We start from the raw sequence: 12,549 nt of genomic DNA, 5'->3' as shown, positions 1-12,549 counted from the left end.
CTTGCTCCTGTGGAGCTGGGGATTAAAAACTGCTTTCTGGGCTCACCTCAGTCAGAACCCAAAACCCCTGCTGGGCTGTTTGATTTGCTCAGTTCTCTCCGAAGGCAACTTAGGGCTTCTGACCTGTGTCCAGCAAGGGCCAACGATGTGCTCACTCTTGCCAATTACTTTGGCAAGCAGAGAGCCACCACCCCCTCAGCTCCTTGACCCTGAAGGGCCCCATTTCCTTTACTCCCTGGGTGAAGAGCTGAATGAAGTCTCAGACTCAGGTTTTGTTGAGGGCCCTTTCCAAGTTTGAGGTTGCCATACTATTATGGTTAAGAGCTGAGGCCCAACTGCTGTGAAATCATGGCTGAGTGGATATTAGCCTTCCACAAACTCAGCATTTGTATAAATCCGGCAATTCTCTGGGGATCACCTCCCAGCCAGCCTGTCTACTACCTCTAGGTCCACACGTAGGCCTGTGGGCAGTCCTGCCACAGGATCGCTCAGCCCAGCCAGAGCTTTGTCTGCTCTCCTGTCACCCACTTGGCCTAGGCCTTTTCTCTTGGTGTCTGAGTGGGCACAGAAAAGCACACAGGAGGAGTTTCAGCAAATGTGTCCACTTGACTGTAGACCTGCCTCTGAATCTGTGGGGTTGAGAGCCTGTGGGTTACTGTGGGTATTGAGCAGGGACCATGTGTGTATGACTTTGTGATGGGCCGTGGCATGTGTATGGGAGCAAAACTGTTTCATCACATGGAATTTTTGATTCTTTGAGTCTTGGCTTCGGCTTGCTGTTTTCCAACCTCATTGTTGCCGTGTCTTTTGGCAGAGGAGGGGCCAGGTATGGTCAGTCCCCAAGCTGTCTTGGCTGGGGGAAATGTCTACTGGTGTACACACATGGGCCTGACGTCCAGGAAAGGTGGGGTGGTTTAACCAATCATTTAGCGACTGTTAGAACTTGGGTAAGGGCGACCATGGCCTTCTGCAGCTGGTCATGTGTCTTGCTGCAATCAGGAGAAGGCTTCTGTTGCTTTAGCCATAGTCAGGATTTGCCTGGGGATTAGACCAGACTCTGGTACCTATTCTATTAAAAAAAAAAAACAACATTTTTTTTTTTTAATGTTTATTATATTTATTTTTGAGAGAGAAAGAGAAAGAAAGACAGAGTGCGAGCGGGACGGAGAGAAAGGGAGACACAGAACCTGAAGTAGGCTCCAGGCTCTGAGCTGTCAGCACAGAGCCTGACTTGGGGCTCGAACCCACACACTGTGAGATCATGACCTGAGCCCAAGTCCTATGCTTAACTGACTAATTCCCCCAGGCGTCCCTACAATTGCCTCTTTAACTTGGAACTGCTCAAAAGCAGGGCCTGTGTCTTTTCCTTTTCTGTATCCCTATAGCTAAGCATGAAATAGATACCCAATAAATGACAAGAAAGAATATGAGAAAGAGGGGAAATATAACCCTTGGTCCTTCCCCTGTCTCTGGAGCTGGCTTTTCTTTCTTTTTGGCAATCACTTTACTGAGATATAATTATATACCATACAATCACCTATTTAAAGTACATAATTGGGGCACCTGGGTGGATTAGTCAGTTAAACATCCTACTCTTGATTTCAGCTCAGGTCTTGATCTCAGGGTCATGAGCCCCATGTTGGGCTCCATGCTGGGCATGAAGCCTACTTGGAAAAAAAAAAAAAGGAAAAGATAAAGCACATAATCCATTACTACAGTCAATTTCAGAACATTTTCATTATACCAAAAATAAACCCCATTTTTCTTAGCTACTAAATCCCTTCATTCCCCCCAGCCCTAGGCAATGACTAATATACTTTCTGTCTCTTTAGATTTGCCCATTCTGGGCATTTCATATAAATGAAATTATGTAATCTGTGGTCCTTTATGACTGTCTTCTTTGATTTAACATGATGTTTTCAGGGTTCATCCATATGAGAGCATTTATCAGTACTTCATTCTTTTTTTTTTTTTTTTTTACTGAATAACATTGCATTGTATGAGTATAGTACATTTTATTTATTTGTTCATTAATTAACAGACATTAATGTTTCTGCTTTTTACCTGCTTTGAATAATGCTACTATGAATGTTATGTAAAAGTTTTTGTGTAGACATATGTTTTCATTTCACTGGTTATATACCTAGGAGTAGAATTGCTGAATCATAAAGTAATTCTTTGTTTATCCACCTGAGGACCTGCCAGACTGTTTTCCAAGATGGCCGCACCATTTTACATTCCCACCAGCAGTATGTGAGGGTTCCATTTTCCTTTTTTCTTTTTTAAAATTTTTACTTTTTTATAATTTCTTAGTGTTTTATTTATTCTTGAGAGAGAGCATAAATTGGGGGAGGGGCAGAGAGAGAGGGAGACAGAATTCAAAGCAGGCTCCAGGCTCTGAGCTGTCAGCACAGAGCCTGACACAGGGCTCGAACCCACAAACTGTGAGATCATGACCTGAGCTGAAGTCAGACACTTAACCAACTGAGCCACCCAGATGCCCTTTTTAAATATTTATTTATTTTGAGAGAGGAAGAATGCACGTGTCTATGGGGGAGGGGCAGAGAGAGAGGGAGAGAGAGAATCCCAAGCAGGCTCCATGCTGTCTGCACAGAGCCCAATGTGTGGCTTGATATTACAAACTGTGAAATCATGACCTGAGCTGAAATCAAGGGTCAGATGGTTAACTAACTGAGCTACCCAGGAGCCCTGAGGTTCCATTTTCAATGAACATACCACTTGCCCTCTCTTTAATATAAATGAGGGCTCTAGAAAAAGGTTTTAACAGCCCTAAAGAGCTATTTGATGCTTCTTATGATGTTGAGCCCTGCCATCCAGATTTGCCAGAAAGGCCCTGGGTTTGTCTGAGGGTAGCCTCTCCCTCTTCTCCTCTCCCTGAGGAGTTTGGCCTCAGGCTTGTGCCAGCCTCCTCACTACTCCAGACCAGCGTGCCTGGCCAGATCCAAGCTCCTGTCCTCCCCCGACTGACATTGTTGGCTTTGCTTGACTGACTGATATACCCATTTTTAGGTAAATGCCCAGTCATGAAACGTTTACAGCCATAAAGTTTTACAGAGAAATCATAAAAGGTTTTTCTGTGAGCTGTGGTCAGTGAGACGACTTCCCTGTCCACCTGCGGGAACGTCGTATCGTTTTGGGCCTGTCTTCTTTCTTCCTATCGTCTCCTGTTAAGAGGAGCCAGTTGCCCTAGAAGGAAGGGATATGTGTAACTCTTTTTTTTTTTTTTTTAAGCTTATTTATTTATTTTGAGAGAGAGGGAAAGAGAGCGTGCAAGTGAGAGAGAATTCCAAGCAGGCTCTGCACTGTCAGCAGTGCCTGATGTGAGGCTCGAACTCACTAAACGTGAGATCATGACCTGAGCCGAAACCCAAGAGCTGGAGGTTTAACCGACTGAGTCACCCAGGCGCCCCTGGGATACATATTTTTTTTTTTTTTTTTTTTTTTTTTTTGGGACAGAGAGAGACAGAGCATGAACAGGGGAGGGGCAGAGAGAGAGGGAGACACAGAATCGGAAACAGGCTCCAGGCTCCGAGCCATCAGCCCAGAGCCTGACGCGGGGCTCGAACTCACGGACCACGAGATCGTGACCTGGCTGAAGTCGGACGCTTAACCGACTGCGCCACCCAGGCGCCCCTGGGATACATATTAACTCTTATCGACCAACATAAGATGAAGCCTACACTGAAAAGCTCAGTTTTTCAGAGGGAACCCTGTTCTCGGTGCATCAGTTATTCTTCGTGTGTGACTTCCCAAGCACATGATACATTTCTTGTACGACGATAGGAACCCAAGAGTTGGAGGTTTAACCGACCGAGTCACCCAGGCGCCCCTGGGATACATATTAACTCTTATCGACCAACATAAGATGAAGCCTACACTGAAAAGCTCAGTTTTTCAGAGGGAACCCTGATCTCGGTGCATCAGTTATTCTTCGTGTGTGACTTCCCAAGCACATGATACATTTCTAAAGGTGTCTCTTTCTTCTGCTGCTGTAGAGATTCTAATCATGTGAGCCACTCACTTGAACCCTAATTCTTTTTAGAAATCCTCCCATCAGAGAAGCAAGATTTAGGAGGGCTCTTGGAGCTGATTCGAAGGACACACACAAACACTAGAGAAGAAGTCTCCATGTTGGATTTCTGGGAGACATATTGAAAGCTCTGCCTGTTCAAGATGGATAGGAAGACCTACTCGTATAATAATGATAGTAGCCAACATTTGTTGTCAGGCAATGTGCAAAGGCCTTTTTCATGCATTGTCAAATTTAAGAAAATTCACCTGTTGTCATCCAAGTAACTGAATGAGGAAATGGAGCCTGAGAGGTATGATTTGCCCAAAGTCACATAGCTAGTAAGCGAAGAAGATGGCATTCCTGGGATAAAAATGCAACGTGTCTGTCACAACTGTGTTTTTGGCTTGGCTGCACAGTAGTGGTGCTTGATAAATATTTACCCGAGCAAATGAAGTAGCAAAAACACTGGATGCATGTGCCCAATGAGAAGGGACAGGAATGAGGCCTGGGTGTCTTCCCATCCCCTGGAGAGGAATGAACACCTCCTGTTACTGGTGGGAGGTTGGCAGGCTTGCCAGGACCTGTCTTTCTTATCAGGAAAGTTACCCAAAAGTGTTACACCATTTCACCCAAGGAAGCCTAGAGTTGACTTTTGTATAATCCTAGGGGAGGAAGGGGAAGACATACTTTCCTTATCTACCATTCAGCTGGTCTGATGTTCCTAAGGGCCCTAGTAAGGAATTATACCTGCAAGAAAGAACCCTGCCTTCTCCCTCTTCCAGGGTCACAGAGATGAGGCCAGGATGAGAGGAGTGACATACAGGTCAAGCTATTTTAGGAAACTGCCTGACTAATTTTAAGGGTGGACCAGACACTGAAGTGCCTTAATGAGTTGAAGGAGCTTGTTATACATATGGGGAAAAGGGTAGGATAGATCTGCTCCCTTGGGTTTCTCCTCTAGGCTGCCATTGTTCTTGGGGCATGGTACCAGAGGTGTCCATTCATGGTTCCAAATGTGCAGTTCCCGGGAAAGGAAAAATGCATAGTATAGTCCCAGGTCAAACATCTGCTTAACTCAAATAGTCATGGCTAGCAGACCAGGCCCTGTTGTTTGGGCATGGCCAGCACGAGCTCCCTGCCCCTGTCATTAGAGAATGTACCAAGAGAAAGGAGCATTGGGCAGCTATCCTTGGGGGTCTGCTATACAAGTGTGAAAAGGCTTTGTTGGGACACCCTTTCAGTTGTTGGAAAAGTGTTCAATGGGGTTGAATTGTGTTTTAAAATATTTAGAGAAAGCTAATTCTTAGGGTCTTGATGGGGCTAGAGGAGCAAGAAGGAAAGTACCAGGTACAGGCCTCTCCCCCCATTGCCAGAAGGCAGAAGGGTATGGCAAGAATGAAGTAAATCTGGGTTGGGATGAAGGTTGTTACAAGATTGTTGAGATGTTTAAATGCACGTCAGACACTTATCCGATGCCTTTCATGTTATATATCCCAATTAATTTTAGCAGTGTGTTGTAATAATAGTAATTATAACAGTTTTATAGTTTTCAAATCTGGTTTCTAAACTTTAAACTTCTTTTTGCCTCAGGACTTACAGAGAATTAGCTGAAGGCAGGATTTTGAATGACTCTTAACTGGTGGGGACAACCACAGAACACAGTATGTGCTGTTGGGCCTGGCCTTCTCCTTTCACCATGCATGATTAGAAAGCTTTGTCATGGGCTGAACAAAGGAACTCCTGTGTAAAATACTTCCTTAATCCATTCAGTCTTCTCTTGGCTACTCTATCTGACTTCCTAGTACTCGCGTTTCTTAAGTGGTTTCGTTTCTGAGTCACCCACCTGAGGTTGGGTAGCTGTGGCACCATCCATATGCTCTGTACTCACACAGGTAGCCTTATAAAGCACCAGTTTCCAAATCTTCTCTTGTGGGCCTGGAGAGTGGATGTTGGGTATCCCACCTTTGGATTGTGTAGCCACTGTAGGCTCCTGTGAGTATATTTTCCCCCAAAGTAGAGGGCTCTGATCTTGTTGATCCCAAGAGATACTGAGAAGGAGCACTAAATGCGGATTTCACAGTGTTGGGTCCAGCACCAGCTGTGTTGCTTATGTGCCTTAGTTCCTTCCTGGCATCTTTGGGAGGATTCTGGCCGGGATGAGAATACACGTATGGAAGGGCTTGTGGACTGCTAAATGTAAGAGTGGTAGTGTCGATGCTATAACTGTCCTTACTACCCTGGGGCTGTGCGAGTTGGTAAGGACACAGCCCCATGGTGGTGACCCTGAGGGAGCCCTTTGGTTGAAGCTTCCTAGAAGAATTTTCATCTGCCATTGTTTGTTGAAACCCATCCTTTGGTCCATCCATCCATCCATCCATCCATCCATCCATCCAGCAGTTATTTATTGAGCTCTTATTGTATGCCAGGCAGTGTTCTGGGAACTGGGGAAATAAAAGGTTAAAAATTCCAGTTTTCATTGAGCTTCTATTCTAGTGGGGGAGACTAAAAATAAACAAGTAAATAAAATATGAAGTACCTTTGCACCAACAGACTTGGTGCTTCAGGACCCAGTGGTTGGCATCCTGAAGTATGTGTCCTCTTCTCTCTCATACACCCTGTTTCTATCATAATGTGTATCACACTGCTTCCCACCCTACGTTGTGAGCACCATGAGGGCAGAAATTGACTTGGGTTCACCATATTTCTCTGGTACCTAGTTTAATAATAGACATCTTGAAGGGGCACACAATGTGGTGATCAAACCATAATCAACCATACAAAGAGGGGAGAAGAGTAAAAAGTCCAATAGGCACCAGTTTCCTGGGTGTCTTCATGGGAATTAGTCTATATATAGTATGTAAATATATGACACATAGGTCTAAGTACCTTTTCACCTAACAATACTATCTTGGAGATCATTTCCTTTTAGAGCTTCCTTATTTTTTTGAACAATTCTATTCCATTATATGGTTATTACATGATTTATTTAACTGGTTCCCTAGCAAAAGCTTATGTCATTGTTTGCAGTCTTTTGCTGTGATGAAAATCCCGTGGTGAGCAAGTTGTTCTTATTCGCATATTTGCAAGTCCCACATGATAATTCCTAGAAGTGGGATTGCTGACTCAGGGCATGCCATTCCGTATTGATTTGTAAAGTGAAAGCAGAAAAATGAGTCGACTAATGATCCCATGTAGTCGACAAAGTCACCAGTCCCTGGGAGTGTTCTGCTCATTGGCCTTATGGCATCTGATATCACTTCTTTTTTTGTGCACCAGGCTGGAGAAACCATGTTCAATCGTGCCAAGCTCCTCAACATTGGCTTTCAAGAGGCCTTGAAGGATTATGACTACAACTGCTTTGTGTTTAGCGACGTGGACCTCATTCCAATGAATGATCATAATGCCTACAGGTGTTTTTCACAGCCACGGCACATTTCTGTAGCAATGGATAAGTTTGGATTTAGGTAAGAGATGTTCACCAGAATCTGCAGGAAACATGTTTCACTCTTACATGATGACTAGGAAATGCAATTCCTGTAGCCCAGGAGTGTGTCTTTAGGTTCTTGGAGAATTTTTCCTCTGAGAACTGGGTGCTTTTTAAGCCCAAAGTCCGTAAAACTTGAGAAGAAAAGTGAAGTTCAGAAACATCCCTACCTCTACACATCCAGGCAAGAAGAGTTTTTATGTTTGGGATGGCTCTTGCCTTTAGGCTCCAAACAGATGCTGTATTTCCTTGCTTTCTTCTGTCCTCTTCCCCACACAGTTTGGGAAGCAAATTGGACTCATTTTCCCCAAGTAGATTCTTGGGTTTGGGTACCTTGGCAGATATACCTTGGTACTTTAAGAAGGAACATGATACTGTTTCCCTGCAAAGCACAGGCTTCTGTTTAAGCATGAGGACCCAAACTTTCCCACCAAAATGCCCCTAGTGAGGAGGTCAGCCAATGCCTGTCTCTAAGAGCAATAGTATAATGTAAAGCATAAGGTCATAGATGGAAAATAGCCTTATGTAGTCTTTTTTTTTTAATCTTAAAAAAATAAATCTGCATTTTGTTCCATAATTATCCCTGTTTATATTAACATAGAATTGTTTAAAATCATCTATTAGTTGAGTATACTGACCTTTCCCTCCTTGCTCTATGTTAGCTTGAAGCTCCAGGAAGCTGTGCTGCAGACCCCATGTGCTAGGCATCCCTGGCCTGGGTGCACCGCCGTGGTGTGGCAGGCCTGTGCCAGTCAGCAGTCCCTTGGTTTAGATATGAATGCTTTCTTTCAGACTCCTTTTATTCCCATTTCTTTCTGTCTTCCCTTGCTGGGGGCAGTGAGGGCTATGAAACTAAGGATGCTGTGAGGAGAATTTGACTCTAAACATCACCCTGTGCCCTCTCCCCTCTTCCCTGTTTATGTACCTTCTTCTCTTTAAGAGACACAGGCTCAAACCCTGTCCCCTCTTAATTTCTCCTCTTGAAGCATGGTGGTAAGGACCTCATTCTTTGCCACAGCACCGTGCTTGTTTTACCCAGAACCAGTCAGGCTTGGGGGATGAGGTGGTTGGTCAGAGAAAACACAGACAGCAAACTGAATCTCATCAGCTCGGCATGTGCTTCCCTGTGAGGTCACGAAGAGTCCCTTTTTTTGTAAAAATGCTGATCGTGACAAACCTTAGTGGCCTGGCCACCTGGTTCAAACCCTCACTTGTAATCAGGTGCAGACGGTTGTGTGACGTGTGTCCAAAGGTGGGTAACTGGGCCCCTAACTGATGACACCTAATTATAGATAGATTACCTTTGACTCATTAAAGCAGGCCCTTCTGGATCTTCATGGATACTTCTAGTCCGATGTCCTGAATGTATTTGAAAATAGTCATTGCAGCTTTTTTTCATGTGCTCTGTATGGTTTGGCTGACTTCCCCCTTCAAGTCTGAGTTAGTTTTCCTTAAATTGTGTGATGGATTTTAGTCTCTTTGGATTCCAGTAAGAGCCCTGGTGTGGTTTGGTGCTGCATACAAGGTCATCCCAAAACCACAGCCTTTACAGGACCCATAGGAAAGCCTTTGCCTGGCTTCCGGGTATGATCTGAGTGTTAACATTTCTCATTGGTGCTCCGTCTGCATCCTCCAGAAGCCCATGATTCATAACCATTGAAATAGTAAAATATAGGGGCGCCTGGGTGGCTCAGTCGGTTAAGCTTCTGAGTCTTGGTTTCAACTCAGGTTGTGATCTCACAGTTCCTGAGATCCAGCCCCGTGTTGGGCTCTGCGGGCTCAGCGCTGGCAGCCTGGAGCCTGCTTGGGATCCTAACTGTCCCTCTCTCTCAGTGTGTTTTCCCTGCTCACGCTAGCGCCCATGCACACACACACACTCTCAAAATAAAGAAATAAACATTAAAAATATAGTAAAATACGAAAAGGTGTGGAAAGATGAGAGCCCTGATGCCCCACTTCTTGAAAATGTATCAAAATAGATTCGCCATTATACATTTTGCTAAGTTGGGATGTGGTAGAAATTTCCTAGAAAATTTTATTTTGGCAAATTTTCAGAAACGCTATTTTGACTGTTGGGGGTCAGAGTTCAAGCCAGTATACCTGTGGAAGAATGAAAGTTAGACTGGTAGATGGGCTGAGGGTGGAAAGGGAGGGCATGACAGGGTGGGCACAGGGAGGCTTTACCACAATCTCGGTTTCCAGGACCTGGATAAGCATTTCTCATGCAGGAGCAGGACACATGGGAAGCAGGTTCCTGAATGGGGCACAGGAAGTGCGCTTATGCTTTCTCGTCATTGACTAATTTTCCAGGTAACCATAGAAGCAACACAGTATTCTTAGAGCAAATTCTACTTTTTGACTTCTGTGTCTTCTCTACTGATATATAAAAACAGAACAAAGAAAACCCTTATAAATCCCCAATTTATAAGTTCCAGAGAATAAAAATAACTTCAGAAGCATTTGTGCTTTGAGCATGCTTTATTTTGAAAGTCAAAACTTACTAACCACTGGTTTTCTTTGTGTGTGTGTGTGCGTGTGTGTTTTTCCCCCAGCCTACCTTATGTTCAGTATTTTGGAGGTGTCTCTGCTCTAAGTAAACAGCAATTTCTCACCATCAATGGATTTCCGAATAATTATTGGGGCTGGGGAGGTGAAGATGATGACATTTTTAACAGGTAATTGTCCCAACTTAGCTGTCTTTCTCCCCTGTCTCCCTTCACTTCCAGTTTTTCAATCAGTGCCTGATTATTCTGCAAGGATTGACCCTTGGGAGGGATGTAGTCCCCACTCAGCCCAAATTCTTAGATGTGCCCTGCTGTAGGTGCTACAGGTGCTGAAAAATGTCTCTAGGAAGTTTAGCTTTTGTGATTTTTGCATTAGCCTTGAAACATGCAAAATGAGAACCAAATAAAGGGTTGGGTTTACTTTGATTTATCCCACATGCCATTTTGTCCTAAAGAAGTAAACATGCCCTTTGCAAAAATTCAGCATCTCATTGTGGTCCCGTTTGATTATGAAACAAGTTTCTTTGGGCAGGATCCTAAGTTCCTTTACAAAATCTTTGTGCTATTTGTTTATTTTGGAATATTTTTAACAAACATAAAAGAGGACTGAGTAGTATAATGAACTTCTGTGGACCCACCCAGCCCCAACAACCACTACTTTCTACCAGCCCTGTCCGCCCCATCCACACCCCAGGGCTCCTTTATCATGTGCGTTGTCATTGCAGATGGTAAAAAGAAAAAACAAAACAAAACACCAGTGGCATTTGAAACCACATTCTGCCCAGTTCTCCCTGAGAGTGGAAACTTCAACCCTGCCATCTCCAGATAAGAAGTAACTTCTCCCTCTGGGAGCTAGTCTGAGCTTGTCACTGAGCTTGATATCAGAATATACCCTAGCTCCTTCCCGAATTGGAGTACCTTAATTTGATCAATTAACAGAAGGTGTCTGTCAGAGCAGCACCCAAGTCAGTCAAGTTTAGCTTTGTGTGAGAACCTGTCATAGACCCAGGTCTTTACTATCAACCTGGAAGAAAACCTGAGGTTTAGAGGATGCGGATTGATTATCAAGCATCTTCAGACAGAGCACTGTGTCACACAGGCCCGATGGGGAGGACACTGAAGCCCCAGACAGGGGGTCCAGACAGAAACAAACTTGCTTCCACAGCACCACCTGGGCAAACCTCAGACCCACAGGATGGTGTTAGGGGCTGATGTGACACCACAGACGCAAGCAGTTAAGAGGGTTAGTGGGAAGGGAGCACTGAGAATGGACACCCAAGGGTGGAGGGACTAGAAGGATGGGTGGCTGGGGGAGCAGCTTTCTTGAAAGATAAAGGACCTAACTCGCCATATGCCAGGCGCTGAGGGAGACAAGGCCAGAAACCTTTAAGTTATCCAGGACCAGCCAGTCCTGCTTTTTAACCAACTTGTGCTCCTGCTGTGTCAAGGCTTTGGTTGTGGTCCTCATTCCTTTCCCCCAGATCTACACAGAACCTTCCACCCTGTTCTGGCTGCCTCTAGTCTTGTTCTCTGCTCTCCATTCTTAACAGTGGTTATCAGAGAGCCCTCCCTTTGGCCAAAAACTTTGGGTAACTGTATATTCTACCCCTTTCAGACACTGGCACTGATCTGAAAAATGGGATGCGAAAAGCTCCAAGAAGGCCTCCATGATTTAGCCTTCACCCTTCTTTCCAGCCTCATCTCTGACCACTTTCTACCCCAGACTCTTTCCACCAGTCCCCAGAAGCTTCTGTTGTTCCCCGAGGGCCCTGTGTTTGCTCTGCCTCCCTGCCTTTGCCTGTGTTGTCCCGACTGCCCTAAATGCTCTGTGGGCACCCATTCGTCTTCATAGCTGGCTCTGCCTAGTCTTGCTCAGGTAGAGTGAGTGGCTTCTCCCTCTGTGCTCCCCACCACCACCTCCCCTCCTCACCTCCATCCTGGCACTGATGGCCCTATGTTCCAAGTCCACATTGTAAGTTCTGTGAGGGTAGACACCCCCAGTGCCTGGCACAGAACACTCCCCCACCAACACAAACTACAGAACCAGTGGTCAAAGGGCACAGGGAATTAGCATGAGTTTTAACTGGTGCCACAGTGAGCTGAGGTATGGGCTGAGTGAGAACAGTGAACAAGATGGCGGATGGGGCAACAGTCTGGGGCTGTCGGACCCAAGCCTTATGGCAGCTTTGCGGTGACGACTTGTCCCTTCACTCCTTGCAGGTTAGTTTTTAGAGGCATGTCTGTTTCTCGCCCAAATGCTGTTGTTGGCAAGTGCCGGATGATCCGCCACTCAAGAGACAAGAAAAATGAACCCAATCCTCAGAGGTGTGTTCTATGTTCACTTACATTCTTTCTTTCCCCTTTCAGGTGGGGTAGGCTATAGGAATGAGGCTCTGGTGAGGGCTCCAGGCCTCAAGGGAAAGGGAGGGATCTGTCCATGAGTTGGGTAGAGTAGACTAGGTGGTGGGGTGGGGGTGGGGGGGCAATGAAGGACAAATGTTTCATGGTTTTTTTTCTTAAGATTTTTG

At 45.1% G+C, this 12,549-nt stretch overlaps 1 protein-coding gene across 7 annotated transcripts in view; it reads left to right on the top strand.

Moving 5' to 3' along the window:
• Positions 1 to 12,549, top strand: part of B4GALT1 (beta-1,4-galactosyltransferase 1) — a 69,040-nt gene that overhangs the window by 40,608 nt on the left and 15,883 nt on the right. For 5 of the 7 annotated variants that reach the window (XR_006210788.1, XR_006210785.1, XR_006210786.1 and 2 more), the window contains exons 3-5: positions 7,310 to 7,497; positions 10,070 to 10,192; positions 12,242 to 12,346. Coding sequence is in view for 3 of the 7 variants with exons in the window: in XM_007076610.2 (XP_007076672.2) it covers positions 7,310 to 7,497; positions 10,070 to 10,192; positions 12,242 to 12,346 (416 nt within the window). In the remaining 4 variants the exon portion in view is untranslated. The other 2 variants (XM_042965098.1, XM_042965099.1) reach the window with 2 other exon arrangements.

Source organism: Panthera tigris, chromosome D4, assembly GCF_018350195.1.
Source record: "Panthera tigris isolate Pti1 chromosome D4, P.tigris_Pti1_mat1.1, whole genome shotgun sequence".
Lineage (NCBI taxonomy): Eukaryota > Metazoa > Chordata > Mammalia > Carnivora > Felidae > Panthera > Panthera tigris.
This window is presented reverse-complemented; position numbering and strand designations above follow the sequence as displayed.